Source organism: Dunckerocampus dactyliophorus, chromosome 14, assembly GCF_027744805.1.
Source record: "Dunckerocampus dactyliophorus isolate RoL2022-P2 chromosome 14, RoL_Ddac_1.1, whole genome shotgun sequence".
Lineage (NCBI taxonomy): Eukaryota > Metazoa > Chordata > Actinopteri > Syngnathiformes > Syngnathidae > Dunckerocampus > Dunckerocampus dactyliophorus.
This window is the reverse complement of record NC_072832.1, coordinates 22,476,868-22,497,355: the sequence shown is the minus strand read 5'-3', so window position 1 is coordinate 22,497,355 and position 20,488 is coordinate 22,476,868. Positions and strand designations below refer to the sequence as shown.

The 20,488-nt window shown below is 40.3% G+C and overlaps 1 protein-coding gene across 3 annotated transcripts in view; it reads left to right on the top strand.

Moving 5' to 3' along the window:
• The window catches only part of ptpn20 (protein tyrosine phosphatase non-receptor type 20), a 53,110-nt gene extending 43,052 nt beyond the window's left edge, over nucleotides 1-10,058 (top strand). Inside the window, exons 44-47 of one of the 3 annotated variants that reach the window (XM_054799500.1) lie at nucleotides 3,043-3,377; nucleotides 3,455-3,670; nucleotides 6,982-7,044; nucleotides 7,136-10,058. In XM_054799500.1, coding sequence (XP_054655475.1) covers nucleotides 3,043-3,377; nucleotides 3,455-3,670; nucleotides 6,982-7,044; nucleotides 7,136-7,246 — 725 coding nt within the window. In that variant the 3' untranslated portion in view covers nucleotides 7,247-10,058. The remainder of the gene's footprint in view (nucleotides 1-3,042; nucleotides 3,378-3,454; nucleotides 3,671-6,981; nucleotides 7,045-7,135) is intronic. The other 2 variants (XM_054799501.1, XM_054799502.1) reach the window with 2 other exon arrangements.
• The last annotated feature ends 10,430 nt before the right edge of the window (nucleotides 10,059-20,488 follow it).

Sequence of the window (20,488 nt, the reverse complement as noted above, 5' to 3'; positions counted from 1 at the left end):
CACACGGAATGAGAGGAGAACCTTTGTTTCACTCGATCTTAGCCATGGCACGCCGTCTCAGCCATGGCATGTTGGCTCGGATCTGTCTCCATGCAGTGTGAAAGGTAATGTAATATAATGTCACGTTGATGCCTAGTCACCACAATACAACATATAACTTGTCTTTCAATATTTTTTTTTACTAATAGGCCATAGTGAAACACGAAACAGACATTATTATTATTAATGAATTGTTTTTTGAAAAAATGTGTAAGAAAGCCAATATTGAGGATCTCTACATAAAACACGATAATAATAACAAAAAAGACATGTTCCCAGAACCCAAACAATATCTCCGAATACAAAACATGACATTATCCAGTGAATCCCATGACACTGTCACAACACTGACGTATGTGTAAGTGTGTTTTTGCACAACAATGAAAGTCAGGGGCACAGAAAAATAAACAAGTCAATGTCTTAACACTGCAAATCAGACTTGTCCATCCATTCAAACACAGAGCACATTCATTTTGCTGCCTCCAGAGGTCTGTTTTTTGGGTGGGTGAAGGGGTCAGAGATGAATGAGCATGCTGACAAAGATAGTGAGCCTCAGTGGAATACTGCTGCCCCCACCCCCACCGTACACCCTCTCATATGCTGCCTATTTTACAGAGAGTGATTTTTCCAGTTTATTTCGAGTAGTTGGGGGACTTTCTTGGTCAACACTCTCGACCCATTAGACCTTTCATCACTATGTTTGCAGAACTCAGGCCTGTTTGCTCAGTTTTATTTAGTTTACAGCATAGGTTTGGGCAAAACAAGATCAAAAATCTGAGGAAAGTATCAAGGTGATTTTTTTTTTCAATTAAAGCCAAGGTCACAACTGGATGTACGATTTTTTGGACAATTTTGGTTTTTTTTGCTTGTGGAGAACGTAGTTGTGGTGACCATGAAGGAGTAAAATCACCGCGTACCCAACGTACAACCTGTAAGTCGAACATGCGTACTATGTACAAAATCTGAGGCTGCTCGGACGGCTGTCGCTTCATTCGTACAGCCAACACATGTAAGTTGTAAAAAGTAATGACCTTGCGTTTCATGCGGGCTTTGTGTGAAGGTTGCATGAAGTACGCACAGTCTGTACGTTGTGCGTAGCAATGACGTAAGATCCGTACCACAAACACGATCAGTTCTGCACATGTGATCGCTTCCTCCACTCACATTTTTTTACGACAGAGCTTCCGCGACGTCACGTGCCGTTATATATTTATATTTTTCAATTTATGACATAAATAGTCAATAACCATACTTACCATACTGTGCAAATTTATTTACCTTAATGATGCTTATTAAAAGACTTCGCCAGCATGTAGATCGTTTTTATTCACCAAACGTGACCTCATGCAGGACATGCGCAGATGCACCACAGCCACATACTGTAGGTCATATCTGGTCACATAAGTAACAATAAGCATTGCATAAGGATTCAAATTTAAATATATATTTACATATAGACTGTATTACAATAGAGACATACACTATAGACAATTATTAGTGTAAACATATGCACATTTACGCAAATTTTACATATGTTTTCCCTAAATAAAGCATTTTCAACCATAAAAATGACAACAATCCCTAACACGGGCTACTGTTGCATCGCTTCCTGTCCTCCCCCAGTCAGCTCCCTTAGCACCGCAACAAATTTACAGCAACACACACAAGCATCTTTTTTATGTCTTAATTGGCTTATTTTCTGTTATTATGTCTACTATATTGGGTAATGAAAGTGTAAAGGTGATTATAGGGATGTTATTTCATGTCTAGAGGGCTCTGATAATGTTAAAAACCGAATTTAGAACGTCATAAACAAGTTTTCAATGCTCTAACTATGAAAATGCGTGATTTATAAATAAGGACTCCTACTTCACTTATCACGTTAGGGCCTGGAACCAATTAACTCAATTAACCAATAAACGAGAGATTACTGCCTAGGTTCCCAAAGTGGGGTACAGCAATTGTAATGGGGGTTTGTAAATAAAAAATAAACACAATTAGCACCTACAAAAAAGTGTGTGCTTGAACGCCTCACAACACAAGGAGAACAGAGCAGAAAGGAGACAGAGCGTGAAGTTCATTGCTCTGTGTGCATCATATGAACAAATAAGTAAGGCTGATGACTATTTTGTGCATTATGAGTGTTTAATCTTGAAGATTTCGTTTATGTTGGTGTTCCAATCCTCGCATGCTGCAGCTGTGAAAACCTGTGAGTGGGGATTCCCCCTAAAACGAGGCTTTATCGCTGGTTGTATCTTTTTTTTCATTTTTATTTTTTTACTTTGGTTACTGCTTTATCGGGATTGTTAAACGTCCCCCATCAAATTGGTATTAACTTAATATGCAGGCGTAAACCATAGCCATCGTGAGTGGACAAAAAAAGTGATGCACAAGTTCAACCCATTCAAACGGAAGGATGCCAACATCAGACTGGAATAAAAGAGATGTAGGATGATTACTTATCTATTTATCACTGCGAAATGTGAAACTTTATCAAAATGTGACCGTGCGAAATACATGTTATTGACCTGGAATTACTATGAAATGAATTACCAATTCATTATGTTCAATATTTCAAGTGAATTAAGATGAAAAGGTGTTTCAGGAGTACATGGCTTCAGGTCAAATGTCTGAAGGGGTATGCAACTTTAAGAGTTTGGGAACCACTGGATGACTGTATTGTCCCATGAGAGGATATCATAAAATGCTTGCTGAAATGTGAGAGGTGTTAGTGTTTGTGGCCCCATGTCGGTCTTGAATATTACTCGGTTTGATTTTATAAGTTGCTAATGAAATTGAACCCTACAAGGCTCCAAATGTCACTAGTTATTGAAAATATAAACAATGTGCATCTAAATGGACGTGACCATGGTCAGAGCCTTTCTGATCATGTGACCCCGAGTGGGGCATAGTGTTTATACCAGGACCCTGGGGGTGTACTTACTTTTATGAGATAGAATCGTTTTGAGGTTGTTTGTCTTCTCTTCCATTTCCCATCCATAGATGACAAAACTCGTGTCGGCCTCGGAGAGAGCGGCGACTACATCAACGCCAGCTATATCCGTATGCAAGTAGGAAGCGAAGAGGTCTCCTACATCTCCTGCCAAGGTCCGCTGCCCTCCACGGTGTCAACATTCTGGCAGATGATCTGGGAAAACAAATCAGACGTGATTGCCATGATGACGCAGGAAGTAGAAAGGGGAAGGGTCAAATGTCACAAGTACTGGCCAGAGAAGATGAAGGAACCCCTGGACACGGGCAAGTATCATGTCCACCTGGAGAACCAACAGTACTTGGAGTATTTCCACATCAAGGTCATCCGAATGGTGGAAAAAGAGGTGAGCGACATTCCAGCGTCTAAAGACGTTTTATTCCGACTTTCTCCTTGACTGGATCCTTTCTTGGATGACTCCAGACAGCCAAGACCCATGTTGTCCATCACCTGAAGTTCACACACTGGCCCGATCACGGTGTTCCGCACGACTCCGAGCAACTGGTGCGCTTCATCTGCTACCTGCGCTCCGTGCACTGCCAGGGACCCGTCACAGTCCACTGCAGTGCTGGCATCGGACGCTCGGGAGTCCTCATCTGCACTGACATTATCCTCAGCCTCATTGAGAGGGATTTGCCTGTGAGTGACCACCACTTCATTCACTGTGGTTTTATTGTCATCATTAATCCCAAGCCTCTTTCACAATCTTTTACACAGAACCCTGCAAAACGGAATCACTGCCATATCTCTGTGTTTTCACACAGCATCCATGCATCCATCATGTATTGTAGATAATAGGATGTATGGCAACATCTGAATATCCAAAATATACATTTACAAACTGTAGACAGCAGGGGTGTAACGGTACAGGTATCCCACGGTATGGCCCGTACCTCGGCCCGGTTTAGGTACATTTTTGGGAGTAAAGAGAACAAATTTTCTCCCAAAATTCTTCCTTATTATTTATTATTATTATTAAATGATTTTCAAAATGAAGCTTGGAAATGAAATTGCAATCAACCGGCAGGTAATTCTTCAGCTATCCATCCATCTTCTATGGCCGCTTATCCTCATCAGGGTCGCGGGGGTATGCTGGAGCCTATCCCAGCTGACTTTGGGCGAGAGGCGGTACACCCTGGACTGGTCGCCAGCCAATGGCAGGGCACATATAGACAAACAACCATTCACACTCACATTCATACCTATGGACAATGTAGAATCAGAATGAGTTTATTCCACTGATCTGTATTATATATCTGGATAGCTCATTGGCGATGACTTGTGAAGCCACACGGCCGCCATATTGCCACTCGCAAGAAACACTTCTCGGACAAGCTTTTGCATTCGTGGTGAATTTTTTTTATTAATTCGGATTGGACACAAATTTTGCCTTAAGATGCCTGCATGTGCAGCTATTAACTGCACAAATCGCCAGTTCAAAGGCTGTGGACGAACATTTCACCTGTAAGTATGATTGAAATGTAGATTTATGATTGATAGTTTAAGGGTTTTGCACTGTCCATCTCTCAGATATTTTCGATCGTGTAAAATTCCTCTGACTAAATGTATGTCCAGAATTGATACGTTTATATAGCTCTATAATAGCTAAGAGGAAATTTACGTACTTTTTTGTTACATCATGATATATGTATTTCTTCAAGGGACGAAGGTTGCGTTACTGGAAGGAATGGGAGAATCTCAGTGCTTCCATGATGCTAACCAGGCATTGTATTCAGTGCAGTTAGCAAGCCAGTTTGCATACAATGACCCTTCATTTGGATAAACAACCATTTTTTTTTTTTTTTGCTGCTGAATGACTGACGTAAAAGGATTCATTCATGTGATCTGTTCTGGAAAATAATAATACTGAACATGCATACCGGTATGTTTGAGATTGCAAACAACGTATTGTCTTACCCAAAGCATTTGGTTTTGGTTCAGTGTTGTTGTTTTTTTCTGTGTGTGTGTGTGTGTGTGTGTGTGTGTGTGTTTATGGTTATTACACATTATGGTTATCACATATTATTGCTGTGGTTTTTGTTCAAATATATTTCTACATCAGAAAAGAGGTTATTTCTATTTCATAACACAAACAAAAAAAATCAGCAAAATGTTAAATGATTTAAAAACTTGTCCAAAGTCACTCTCTTTTATGATTCATATTTTGTACAGATGAGAGCATAGTGAATTGTATGAAAGTAAGAATAAAAGTAAAGGATCATGACCATGGATTTTAGTGTAAAAAAGGGATGGGATATGCAGTTCAAATTAAAATCTCTTTCTAGAGGAGTAAAAGTATGCATTGCTATAGGGGAGTGCTGAGCCAGGGGGCAGAGTAGAATTTTGTCCCAGGGGCAATGAAAATTGGAAGGGGGAAAAGTACATTTAATATAGCCAAAAGATAGAGAACAGCGTATGAAATCGTTTTTAAGGGACGATGGTTGCGTTACTTGAAGGAATGGGAGAATCTCCCCGCTTTTTAATGTAAAATATACAGTAGATGTTTGCTTTGTACGCTATGTACACTGTGCCAATGTAGTCGAGATGTGAGTGGTAAGATGGCGTCTCTTTGGCTTCAGCGGCTTGCACGGCGGCGTGCGACGTATGAGCTATCCAGATATATAATACAGATCAGTGGTTTATTCTCATTCTGAGTCTGATTCTTCTTTGTGAAGGAAGAAGTCCGGTACTATAGTGTTGAAGGCAGAACTAAAGTCCACAAAGGGGATCCTGGCATATGTCCCTGCAGAGTCAAGGTGTTTCAGGATGTAGTGCAGCCCCATGTTCACTGCATCCTCGACACACCTGTTTGGCCGGTAAGCAAACTGCAGGGGATCCAGCATTGGGCCTGTAATGCCTTTCAGGTGGACCAACACCAGTCGCCTAACATGCATGTTTTTGGAATGTGGGCGGAAACCGGAGTACCCGGAGAAAACCCACACACGCACGGGGAGAACATGCAAACTCCACACTGAGATGCTCAAATGGAGATTGAACCCAACTCTTCCCGATCTCCTGATTGTGTGGCCAACATGCTAACCACTCGGGCACCGTGCGGCCAACAGCAGAACATTTACGAGAATTAATATAAATAAATATATTAAAAGAAAAAAGTTGTATTCTTTAAAAAAAAAAGTCACAATTTTCTAAGAATAAATTTGTAAAATTATGAGCAAAAATTATGTAATTTTAGTAGTCGTAATATGAGGAACAACAAAACAAAGAATAAGAATAAAGTTGTAATTTTTGGAAAATTTTATCTGCTAGTTCTCTGTGAAGAAGTTAGAATCTTACAAGAATAATCACAAAAATATTATGGAATTAAGTCATAACATTATGAGAACAAAATGTACAGTTACAGTTGAAATAGTTGGAATTTTTTATTTTTTTTTAAACAACAACAGAAAGAACAGCCTTAATTTTCAGAGAATAAAGCCAAAATATTAAGATAAAAATTTGTAACTGAATGAGAAAAAAGGCTGCAACATTATGACAAGAAACTTGTGATATTTTGGGGAAAAATCATGTCCTTTTAGTGGCGTTTCACCCAGCAATCACAAAGCCGAAATGCAGATTTTTCTTGAAATATTCTGATACTGTCTACATGGGTTGGTTTACAAAATGACAAAGCGGCACTTGCATCGTTTCATTTCTCACCTCGCTGGAAAAGGTTTGGACACCCCTGGCCTCACTGATTACACGATTAATCGAAACAACAAGCGTCGACTAATAGACTGAGAAAATAATTATTTGCAGCCCTCCAACAAAGTTACCTGTAAATCGGTGGAGTCTTTTTTTACCAACAGACAAACCGACCAAGCAAGATGCAGCAACCGAAACAACACAGATGCCAATGAATGCTATGTTAACTCCCTTGGTGGAGGTAATAAACCATAGGCGTGATGATGAGCTAACTGAACAGCCGTCTGTCTCCTCGTCTCTGTCCTCAGATTAACGTCAGCGACATCGTAAAGGAGATGAGACTTCAGCGGCACGGGATGATTCAGACCAAGGTCAGTGCCGACAGGGGAGGGGTCGAAGTTGTCAAAGTTGAAGCTTTAAATCAAGCCAGCTTCCAGACCTTTGTCTCTGTCTTGCTTCCAGGAACAGTACCTCTTCTGCTACAAAGTCTGGTTGGAGGTTTTACAGGGCATTTTACAACTCCACGGCACCCAGTGGCAACCGGAAAGTCCCCAAGACCACAAAGTAGTTTGAATGTTTGGGTTTGTGCGACGGCGAGCAAGCACACGACGGCGACACTTTCCTGCTGGACGCTTGACTTTTTACAGCATGTGGAGAATTCCATACACATCCTTCTTGTGTGTACCCTCAATCTCGGAGGGATTTCTTGCATTTTTCAGGCTTAGTGATCTGCCTTATATACAGTAGTTCATTGGAGTCATGTCATTCACTGGCATTTCATTTGCAAACTGCCATCATTTGTCATTAATAGTCCAACAGTGACGCTAGGAACGCCATTCATCTCACAAGTGCACAAGGATAGGATGATTTTACCAAAGTTTATTATCTGATAACGCGATGAATGTGAGTTGTATTTTGATTTCTTAAGTGCATTTGTAGCCTGGACGGAAAAAAATGAACATTATTCATTGTGTAAATCATGGAAAGGAATGAAAAGAATCAAGTGCCTTGGAATGACTCATGCGCCGCTTCCACCCTGAGCTGCTCGTCACAAGCGGATAGAATGAATAAGCAGCTCACGCTTATATGACTGAATGCGCAGTTTTAGGTTTTGCTGCTCCAAAGCATAGGCAAGTTAATGCTCACAGTATTTTTTGTTTGTTTGTTTGTTTGGGGAGCCCATTTTGTATGAAAAACTACTCTAAACAGCTCACAGGTGAGTCAACGTAACACATTTCTACATTTTCAATTCCTTGTTTTGCTGAAAAGCTTAAGCACTCATTGTTGCAAAGGCAATATTTGGGCTTTTTGCTTGAATTTGTTATAACTATCAGTACTCACTGGCTATTTTAATACACGCAAAAGTAACAAATGAGGTTTACACAATGTACAGAGACTGACTGATTTGTACCTCTACTTGTACGCTTGTAGCTGCTATCACGTACTCATGAGCCCCTTTTACACAGCAGGTGTTTTGCTGCCTTTGCTACTCTCCTGGCAATTTTTCCGGCTTTGGAGGTAGCATCAGAGCTGACAGACGACTGTGTGGTAGGAGACTCGTCCCTCTCTGTTGTGTTGAAAGCAATTCATGCTGTATGACAAGTAGTTCATATGTCGCGCATGTATGATACGTTCTCTGAACTTGCAGAGATTTTACAAGGATCGTCTTTTGTTTGTGTGGTTAGTGGTAGGTGAAATGGAAATTCCATGGTTGTTATTCTTACATTATTGAGATACAGTGATGATAAAAATGAATCTCGGACAAGGTTTGGTCTTTTCTTAATTGATTTTTTAAAAAAGTACACAAAAACCTGACAGGAATATCATGGCTTGATGAAGTGACTCTGATATGAAGCATAATTGCATCCTGTAAAACCATTTGCAGTGCAACTCAGTCTTGATTTGCAAAATAGCATGCAACACAGATAACATTGACCAAGCACAGGAACTCAGGAAATCCAATAACAATTGGTGGGTGTCCGACATCACACTAATAATTAGCATGGGAAGCATCTTGAACACCTGTTTTGCTTCTGTATGTGAATAAAATGTTTAATAATTATGGAGAGGTGTCACGAAACGCGCACTTCACGAGACAACATTTAAATATTACTTTTAAGAAAAGTACAATGAAAAAATATGACAATATACTGCAATCTGCTGATTTAATTTCTACTACGTTACACACTGTTCTGTTCTGCACTGTGTGTATGCCCGCGGCCTTCCCTCCACCCACCGAGACAAAGAAACTTTACGACAGACAAAAGGGCTCACTCTGGTCATGCCGTTGTTCTACAATATATATTGAGGCCCGCAAAATTATCCAGTTCATTTTCATTTATTGTGTGATTAATTTATTATCATCCCAGGCCTACTGCCCACAAGACATTTGAGAAATCTTGTCACGTTTCAATTTTGTAACAGCCTTATAATTATGTAATGACATCTAAAAATCATGTGGTGTCCAATCATCACGACTGTTATCACTGTCTTTTGTGAGCGCATCTTTTTACTTCTTTTTTGTGTGATGTGAACACCTACAGTAGTTGTGAGTGCACCTCAACTTTGAAGTTTGACTGCCTTGTGAGGTTTTTAGTCAGCAGGTTCGGAGAACGTGTCATGTACGCTTATATATACGCTGGCCGTGATGTTGCACAGCACATTTTGCAATTGTGTCTGAAAGCACACTTCAAGCAAAATCCTGTGTAAAAGGCACAGGTGGATAAATGCCAGATCTACTGCAGGATCCGTGTGTGAAAGGGGCTATGCACATACACCAGCCCCTGTACTGCATGCACACTCTTGAAGGACTTGACATGAACATGAATGTAACAAAGTAAAGCAATAGTGGGTTGGGGGGGGTGGGTGCGGGGCTTCTTAAGAATGTCTTTCTCTTGTTCCAGAGTGAGAGACATCACTCTGTGTCATGTGACTGCTTTTCTCTCAACACGTGGTCTCCCTTGTTAGGACGTGAGAAAGCACAAAGTGGTTTGATGTGCGACTGTGGAGAAGGTGCTTGAGCCACAGCATCGTGAAATGTAATAATGCTTAATTGCACTGCTGCATATCTACGCTAGAAATGCATATCTTGTCACCGCACCAGCTGCTATGTAACCCCCTAGTGGAACCGCCTCTCTTATTAAAAACTATTCTGAGACTTGCTGGTGTGTTTTTTAGCAGACCCCGACGCGCCGTAACTCAACTTGAACGGCACAGGCGCTGGGTTTTGGGAGGAGGAGGCAGCCTTAAATCTAATTCCACTGAGCACCTCTCCACTTTTATTGCCGGCTGTACTCCCTCTCGGGTTTTACTGCAGGGTAAATAAGCCGCGCTCACAGAGGGCTTTGTGACAGCATGGAAACACGCTCTGCACACACATGAACCTGACTTTGAGGGAAGGGGGGCGTCTCAAAGGAGCAAGATGGACTCCCCCGCTTCCTGTCTGTGCTTGCAACCGATGTGCTATCATTCACATTGACGTCAATAAACATGCTATGATTATAAATCTTTAATAAACAGTCATAAATTGCATAAATGCAGGCTCAATGCTTATCATGTTTAAAGACGTGGAAGTCAAACATTATAAATGATTACAAATACGGAAATTCAGTAAACTAAACGTGGACTTATTGTTTGCCGAGCAATTACTCTATTGCAGGGGTGTCCAAACTTTTTCCACCGAGGGCCGCATACAAAATGCAAAAATACGGGGGGGGGCAAGTGTGATATTTTTACATTTTGTAAAAAAGCTAATAAATGTTTTATATTAGGGCTGTTATGAGACATGTTATGAGTTCATGAGAAGAGACGATACATGAGATTGGGTCTAGATGAGATGTTAACATTACTTTTAACCAAAACTACAATGAAAAAATATAAAATACATGACAATAAACAATATTGCAATCTAATTTCATTTCTACGTTACACTCTTCTACACTGTGTATGTGTATGCTAGCAGCCGCGCCTCCACCCACCGAGACAAGACATGTGTCTCATTTTGCGGTCTGCATCCTTCAAAGGACCCAGCCTATGCGGTCGACGAAGGCCGGATCCTTTTGAGTCCTCCAGCCACAGATAGAGCGATGTGAAATGGGACGGTCAAGCATTTCGGAACACTTTCTGGTTGTGTCACGTGTTCACAACCACTCGCTTCTGGCGATGCGCCATCAAGTCCGCAGAGTACAGAAAAAGCATAGACACACCTAACAAAAAAAGAAATAAAGGAGCCAAAGTTGTTTTTAGATTTATTTTAGGATTACGTGTCGCTGAGCAAATGATTCTTTTGTTAATAGTTCTGCATTAGTTTACAGAGGACTTCGTCTGTACTTAGAAGTTTGTGAATGACTGCTTTGCTAGTTTGTGTTTCCATAAAAGGCTTAGGAGCAGATTGACAGTTAATCAGCTTTGCAAACTTACTTGATGGAGGATGTGCTGGACATAAACGCTCACAAACACGCTGGTTACACTCAAGATGATGTCCCAGAAAGACAGAAGTCATCCTGGTCATTGCTGTTGGAGTCCATACAGCAAATATTTATGCATATATTGCATTTTTTATTATTGTTTTTGCATGACCAGACTTGTCCCTACAATATAGCACTTGATATAGTTTTCTAAACCCGGTATATACGACTCCCAAAAAGCTAGGGATATGGATATAAGTCTTACGTTAGAGAACAGCAAGTTGTGTGTTAAGCATTGAACATGTTGGACATGTGCGTTCAAAATTAGAGAAACTCAAATGAAGTTCACCTGTAAAGGTTATATGGTAGTACATTTTCGGTTCATCCTGAAATATCCCCAACTTCCTGTGAGTAGTACAATGGTCGTACTTTAAAATGTACATGAAATATACAGGAAATTCATGTCATCAACAGTATTTATTTTCAGTACATTATTAACAAGCATGGATTAAAAAAAATAATCAACAACTCTGCTTACAAATGATCCTCAAAGCTGTAGAGTATATACTGTATGTTTTAATCAGGACTGTCAAAAATAGCGCGTTAACAGTGGTGACTAATATATTTCATTAATTACATTACATTACATTTTTTAGCGTAATTAACACATACATGGCAAGCCACGGCTCCCTGTTATGATGACAGACGGCACAGTGTAGCCCCCCCCAGAGTCACATACAGTGTCTGGCGCTGTTTTATAAATGTATTCTTACCTGAACACACCAACAACAGTGCAATTCCAACACCGTGGATGTGTCTCCTACTCCAAACAAACACGTCTCTCGTCCATTCATTGCAACAACACTTCCTCATTGTCGAGACAGAGCGCGAGATGTATTCACGGACACTCTGAACATCACAACAATGTCTTTATTATGCTCGTATGGGTGCTCTAAAAAAACAAATGCAATGAAAATCAGTAAGTGGATATTCTTGTCACTCACTTTGTAACTCTTAATGCAGAAGTGTAATTTGGTGAATGCTCGGAAATCCCAGAAAATCCACTCAAAATGTGAATTCATCTTATGTGACGTGGTGTCTTTGAAAGCAACTCCTCATTGCTCATAACAAACAGTTAAAGTTTGATTCAAATATTTTGCTATTAAAGAAACCCGGGTTAGGTAAATAGATGTTCAGATGTGTGCCATCTCTTAACTTGATTTAAATTTTAAGTTCATTTGGCGCTTAATACATACAAATATAATCCTGCCCTGTCATTGATCTTTCTTTGAATAAAATACAGTACAAACGAGCATATTTCAGACATGATAAAAGTAATAGTTTAATTTATTTTGAACATGCTTACAAGTTACATTGGAATACATCACATAGTACAATTTACTGTTCTACATGTCCAAAAAGGAGTAGGAAGAAGCAAAGCTTATTTAATCCTACCCCCCCCCCCCCCCCCCCCCCCCCCCCCATCCATTTCACATTAACTGCAATGCATTTGCTCACTTCCTGTATTCCAAATGTACTCTTTGCTAGTTTATGCATGCATGGAAAAATGATAAGGTAATATCAGAAATGATAAGGTAATATACGGTAACATAGTGTGACATGGTGATTAATCATGATTAATTCATTTGAAAACTGTGATTAATCTGATTACATTTTTTTATTTTTTATTATACATTTCTTTGTGGTCTGTCATCCTTCAGTTAGTCTGGTGAGTCAATTTACTCCTCAAGTGTTCTGAACAGAAAACACAAGACTACAGGAGCAACAGTGACGTAAACATTCACAAAAGTTATTAACATTTGTCAATAAAATAAATTGTACATGATACAATGATACATGAACAATACCACGTAACTCAATCCTGTCCATTTACATACGTAATAATGTATAGTGCATAAGTAGTTTAGAAATGATAAACTATTCCAGTTACAAATCTCAGTTCGACATAAATCTAATTCACAAAGTCTAACGACTGAAGTAAAAGAGTTAGGATTTTACTTCCAAACAAAGTCTGCACACACTAAGCTTTGCATAAACGGCGTTACATGTTCTAATGAGAAGATAAAGCTATCCTATACTTACGTTACAAGTCGTTCTTTTTTCCTCCATGTAGCGCTGCCATGTTGAAAAAATGTTTCAGAGCTGTGGGTGCAAGGGATCTTGGCATATGGAAGACTCTTAAGGATGGTCGCGATTGTCTGGCTGTGGAATTGGACAGTCTTTGCGCACCGCGATGATATCGCGCACCCTGCAAACGCACACTTGAAGGATGCAGACCCCGAAATGAGACAGTCAAAGACACTGTATGACTGACATGTCTCACTCCATTCATGCCGTTGTTCTATGGAACAAACGCCCAAAGGTGCTTATATATATATATATATATATATATATATATATATATATATATATATATATATATAATGTATATATACCTACACACATATGTAACACGCTGGAGGGATTACGTCTCACAGCTGGCCTGGAAGCACCTTGAGGTCATCCCAGAGGAACTGGAAGAGGTGGCCGGGGACCGGGAATTCTGGACTTCCCTACTGCCCCCCCGACCCAGACGCGGATCAGCGGAAGAAAATGGAATGGAACGGCATGGGCAATGCTTTCTGTTATTGTTAGTTATTAGTATCAACATTTCACTTCTTTTCTTTACATTTTGCCCTTTTGCCCTATTTTTCAAATTTTTGCTGTATTTTTTGTTTTTTTTGTATTTTTTGAAAAAGGTTTCGCTTGTAATAGCCCTGTCCAACCGAAATGTACTCTAATTAGGGATGCTCCGATCGGGGTTTTATGCTGCTAATTCTGATACAGAACATCCAGGAGTGAAATCGTCCGATACCAATCAGTTGGATTAATTATACATTTTTAAATGTATTTATAATGAGTGCTATTGACCAGAGGTGCTGTATAAAGGGGACAAGTCAGGACAATTCCAAGGTCCTTTGACTGCCACAGGGCCCAAATATAGGTAACTACTAATAAAATTAGTAATTAATTAATGGGGGGGGGACAACACCTGCTACTGGCTATATTATTTGAAAAAAGAACCATAAGATCACCTTAATTTAGACAAAAACATATTTGACTTACTTTCTGAAGACAACATATATAACACTGCAAAGGCTGCTCATCTCGTCCAATGAATTCAATTATTTTTCGGGTTATTAGCTTAGCTGTCTGACTGTCACACATACACGGGCAAGCGTTAGTCACATCGTTCACTGCTGTGACCGTGAGCCTCCAAAACTCACCAAGTGTTGTTCTTCAATTGCCGTGTTAGAGCTTTTTAGCCTGCTTCCCTCGATAGTTTTCGTGGCATGTCTAAGCAGTTAGGATGATTGCTTTAGTTTTGAAGGAAGTGGGAGGACGACACTGCCAAAGACGTTAGTTAGTTAGGTCAAGACACTACACGAAAGGATCGCTGCAATAGCGCTAGCCACATGTGATCGGCTTTTGTGATCAGCCTTGCCGGCGTCACATCGGCATATGCCGATCACGCGATTTTTCACGGAAATTGGCCGACCCTGATCTGTGGCTGATCGATCAAAGCATCCCTAATCTAACCAAATCAATTTTTTCCAATCCTATTAATCTGTTCTAGAAAGCCAAAAATGTTAACACAAAACACGTTTATAGTTACTGTTGTACAATTACAGTTTTACATCAAGAAAACAATCCAAAATGCAAATAAATGATTCTTATTAATTATGAATGAAAACGATAAAGGAACATTTAAGTTTACTTTTACTTTGATTGAAAACATGATTGCTGCCAAAGACACTGCGAGAACAGTGTGGACACCGCCTTCCTGTTTTGCCATGAGTTATGTCTTGAATGTCAGTAGTGTTTTTCACCGCAAGTCTCAGCTTTTATTTTGATCACGGCTGCAAAATAACCCAAAATGGAGCCAAAAAAACTTGCAAGTGCCAGGATTGATTAAGAAGGTGAGAAACACTATTGAATTCAAGAAATAACTCATAGTATAACACAAAGGTGGTATCCGTATTGATCTCGCTGCCACACTGTGTCTTTGTCAACAATCACATCTTCAGTCAAGGTAAACGTAACCTTAAATGTTCATTTATCCTTTTCATTCCTGATTTATGTGAATTTAATTGTTTTATGCATGCAAAACTATAATTGTAAAGCTATACAAACATGTTCTGTGTTAACTGTGTTAGTTAGCAAAGAATTACAGAGTCAACCCCGATGACATCATAGACGAGCGACTGATGAAGCAGAAGAGCTGTCTTCTGCTTCCTGTTTCCATGTCTTAGCAAGCTAATAGGCTGCTAACAGGGACGTTTTGTGATAAGATTACGAGTACGGTTGGACTCATGCAGTGTATTAATAACACAACAAGACACACGCACATTGTACGCAAACCGGAAGATGTACGCAAACTGACGTTTTGGTGTAAATTTTCAACGTTAACCGAAAACATTTAACAGATGAACACAACCATAACTGGGATGTGACAACCTTGCTTTGCATGTGAGCTTTTTCTGACTTTAGAGGCATATTTTTACATTTTTTACTTTGGGGGTTGAGGAAAACTGCCCTTTTTTGGAATTTTGCCAATCATCCACAATCCTTACGTGAGACCCGAACACACATCTGTCTCTTTTCTGTGCGTTCTAAAGATATAAAAACAGCAAAAAAAGAGGCAACTCATTAATGCATGTATTGGGACACACCTATTTTAAGACTTCTTTTTTTAAGACTTCTGAAAACCTCTAAAAAGCGCCAGTGTAACGGATGCCAGCCTGTGAGGCTGCGCAAGTGTACGTGGGTAAAGCTCACACGCTTTTGGCCGTGTGGTCAGCGCTCTCGTCTCCCATTGCGAAGATCCTGTGTTGGAGCCCCGGTGCGGGCAAGGTGAAGCAGGGCGGGTTACCTTGGTGCCGTGACCCGGATGGGAGTGAGGTTTGAGGGGGTGAGTGGAACGGATGCCAGCCTGTGAGGCTGCGCAAGTGTACGTTGGTAAACCTCACTCCTTCTGCCTTGAGAGCTGCGCTGAACACGTCAGTCCGGGCTTTTGGCCGTGTGGTCAGCGCTCTCGTCTCCCATTGCGAAGATCCTGGTTGGAGCCCCGGTGCGGGCAAGGTGAAGCAGGGCGGGTTACACCAACAACGCTACATTTACATAATGTGAACTGCATATGAATGTCGCTGTGGTTTGCCACAGCGACATCGTTATTAATATTGTTATGCCCAATAACTACTTTACTAGCGTAGTGACACGTCGCCACGCCACACTGGCTAGCTATTAGCCTGCTAGCGACAAGCTTCACCACACACTCGCTTGCAATGCCTCGGGCCTTTCCCGAAAGGTAACGCTACATGTTGGAGCTGCCGCCACCGCTGCTGGTTTTTTTGGAGTTTGGAAAAGTTAACGCTAGGTGTAGCCTTCCTTTCTATGTTGCTATGTGAAATCAATGCGCCCAGGAAGGAAGTTCCACTAATGCTTAAAATGACCAAAATACGGTAAAATACTGTAAGTATGACATGTTATCATGAATGTGCCTGTTATGGATATTAAACTATAAAACCTTGTTGGAGGTTTTTGGAGGTATTTTAATAGCAGGCTTTCTAGGCAGAATAGGTATGTCTCATTACATGCATTAATGAGATGCCTCTTTTTAGCTGATTTTATATCTTTAGAACGTGCATAAAAGAGAAAGACGTGGGTTCATGTCTCACATAAGGATTGTGGATGATGGGCAAAATTCCAAGAAAAGTGCAGTTTTCAGGCTGTTAAGGGTTTCATCCATACTGCAAGCAGGATGCTGGATGTGGCCTGTTTAGTATTAAAAACGGCATTTCTCATCCAGCTTGAATCAATTGAAAGAGATAAAAGAACTTCTGACATGTTTGCTATCTGCGTTTTAGACGTTAGCAATAATAAAATCTAAAGTCGTGTGGTTGAGATCAAAAGGGCGACCATACATAGGCTGTCACCAAATCCATGTTTTCTTTTCATTCCGCCTGCCATCGCAGAAACATCAGCAGACTTTGTGGGTTCAGATAAGATTTTGGAGATGCAGCCCCCCCTCCCACTCCCGTTGGCCCTCGCTCCCCTTCCGACTGATCCACCGAGGAGGCCTGACAGTCATTACCATGCAGGATGCTGGTGACCCCCACAGGCTGGTCTGTGATGACATCCCACTGACAGACACAGAGAAAGCATTCATCGCCCCCTCCATGAACAAACCACACACTTGTCAAAGGAAGCTCATGGTGATTTTTGGACTCGTCTGGCATGTTCACTTCTTCGTCAGTTGCTTTGGATCAGGTTTTTCTTTTTTTGGTGTGTGGCTTAAATTACACTATGACTCCATACTAAAGACTTAATGCATCACTTCATGCAAGAGTTCGGCTCGTCATGTTTAAATTGGAAAAATATGAAAGTTATTGCTAACTCTTCTGAACCGCTGCACACAAAAGGGTGAAAATTTGTCAAAACATGTACCTCCACTATATTCCCTGTGCTATGATTTCTCTGCTGAATACACCCCATGGTGGCACTGTTATTAAACCTTGTCAGTTGGATTTCTCACATGGCTTAATGCTTGCTGCAAAGCACAGACTGTAACATTCGGGTGTTAGTCGAACCGCCAATAAATTCGGTACCTACATTTAGAGGATTGCCAAGCACACGTGTGTAAAATTGGAGCAACATTGGTTCAGAAATAAGGATGCCAATCAAGCAAAACGTCTTTGCAGGGTCATGGTGGGACTTAACCAATTGGCCATTGAGCTGCAACAGAAAACTATCTGCAAGACAAAACGTTTAGAATGTTTGAATACAGTCAGACTTCGGATTTTGTGCGCCCCAGTTTTTGAATGATTTGGTTTTTGTTGAAAATTTCTGCCAAACCTTTGCCTTGGTTTTTGTACAGTATGCACTTCACAAACTAGTCCCTTACTGTACATGTACATGCATGCACACGATGCAGTTTACAGGGAGCAACAACAAGCACAATTTATATTAAAATCAAATGTAAAACACAGTTGATTTGGAATTATTCAATAAACACCATAAATATACCACCAAGATTGCAAAGCCTGTTGTGATGAATGAAAACAAAGAGGAAGCCAGGACATACTGGAATTCGTGCAGCCATCGCGTTGTTGTGACATACCTGGATCCGATGGGGGATCCACACACTAGGATGACTCAAAGGTGCCGTTGTACCGGAATTTTCAAGAAGTCCTGAGCTATAACTCCAGCAGCCTGGAAATAGTGTGTAAAATTCCCAAAGTGACCCTACGTCACTTCCACAATGTAGCGCCACAGGTGTACACGTCATATCCGCTCACATATACTATACATCAATAAATAGAAATACAGCTACAATAAAGCATATAAAACAAAACATAAAATGCTGTGTTATTCTCTTGGAGACAAATGCAGTATCTATGTATCCATCTAACACTGACTACCAAAAATAAGCTTAATACAACTTAACACTCAAACGGTATACTTAATGAATATACAAACCTGTCCCAATATGAGTTTAAAAAAGAAAAACATTTTAAAGTTTTCCCATAATGCATTTCATCTGAACAAAGCATATCACTGGAGGACAATCAGCATAGAAAATGGATGGATGGCGCTGTAATGCTGCCTCTGTCCACCAGATGGCAGCCAGAGGAGCCCAGAGGGAGGCTGACGTCATTGCAGCACCCCCAGTCACCAATGAATGCTTTGCTCAGACGCAATGCATTATGGGAAAACTGCATTATGGGAAAGTTTTTTCCATTTTAAATTTGAATTCGTACATGTTTGCATATTTCTTACCTACCATTTGTGTGTTAAGTTGTTGTGTGATGATTTTAGCGTTCTTTCTTAGTTGACACCGTGAGACAGACTTTTATATTGAGTAATGACCTCCTCCGATTTCCGATGTTTTTTGGCTTTTGGCTTGTGATTGACTCCTGCCAAAGAAAGAGCTACTCTTTCCTCATCACGAGTGGCACAGGGTTTAAACAAGTAGTAGTTTGAAGTCAAAGAGCTATCACAAGATTAGGCCATAAATATAAGCCGCAGAGTTCAAAGTTTAAGAAAAAAGTAGCGGCTTATACACAGAATTTACGGTATTGAACAATTTATTTCCCATGTATTTGTATTACTCTTTCCTGTAGGAAAAATTGCTTCGGTTTACGTCAAACGTTTTGAAAGGAATGAATAACAAAAGCGTACCAGCGTACTTGTACATGTCCACATCTAAGCCCGAGACTTCAATTGCATGAGAGAGACAGGATGAGGCTATTATTCCAAAGCATAATGGTAGCTAATGTCAACTGCCAAGATAACTTGATAGATACAGACTGACAGATCGTGAACAATGTTTTAGTTGAGGTGCAAGATAAGTATAGTATAATGTTCTCCAGGCCAGTTCAGCCAATGAAGAAAGTTCCGGAAAAGTCAATTTATTCCATGACCATAATGTACCATAATTATGATGTGACCTCTTCTAGCAGCCAGAGTAAATGAGCACCTGTCAGTGGGAATCAACTTTGCTTATACTGATGCTTACACTTTAAAAGGAGGCGAGCAACACTGTGTGAATCACACAAGAAAGACCACTTTGTTATCCATCACTGTTATGTAAATGCATAATGCGCTACTTTAAAGCCAATTTTGCTTCATGCAACAATTTGTTAAATGTGGTGTGTGTTCAGTACACAGCTTTGTATGTACTGTTGCCATAATAACCCCACTTTCGGATATGAGGACCATATTGTGTTAGTGCTAGCATCAGTGCTAATGCAATTGTTCAGCTTTCACAAGTACAAAACAAAAGTTTATTTCAAGATTGAACACAGTAATCCTACGTCTATCGCACTTAATTAGTTCCGTGATTCGTGAATTTCTGTGCAGTAGGATGAATATTTTTGTGGTTTAAGCCTAGAAAACCTGTTTATGACCTTCTAAATATGATTTTAACATTATTAGAGCCCTCTAGAAATGAAATAACACCCCGATAGTCACTTTTACACTCCTATTACCAAATACGGTAGACATAATAAGAAAAAAATAACACATATAAGACATAAATAAGACTCCTGCTCAAGTGTGTTGCTGTAAATGTGTTACAGTGATGGGGAAGCTGAGTTGGGGGGGCAGACAGGAAGTGAAGTTGGGGGTTCATAGTTGAGTTTTAGCTTGGCGTAGGTCAGTGCCGCAACAGTAGCTCGTTTTAGGGATTAGTGTACCTGTTGTGAGATCATTCAAATAAAAGCAATAAAAGCTGTTGTTCCATCTGTCTGGTGCTTGTGTGTCTCACCCAACATTACAGTAGCATTAGTGTAGAATACTACATATCATCACAATTTCTTTTAATGAGTCTTCTGGATTCCTTAGATTT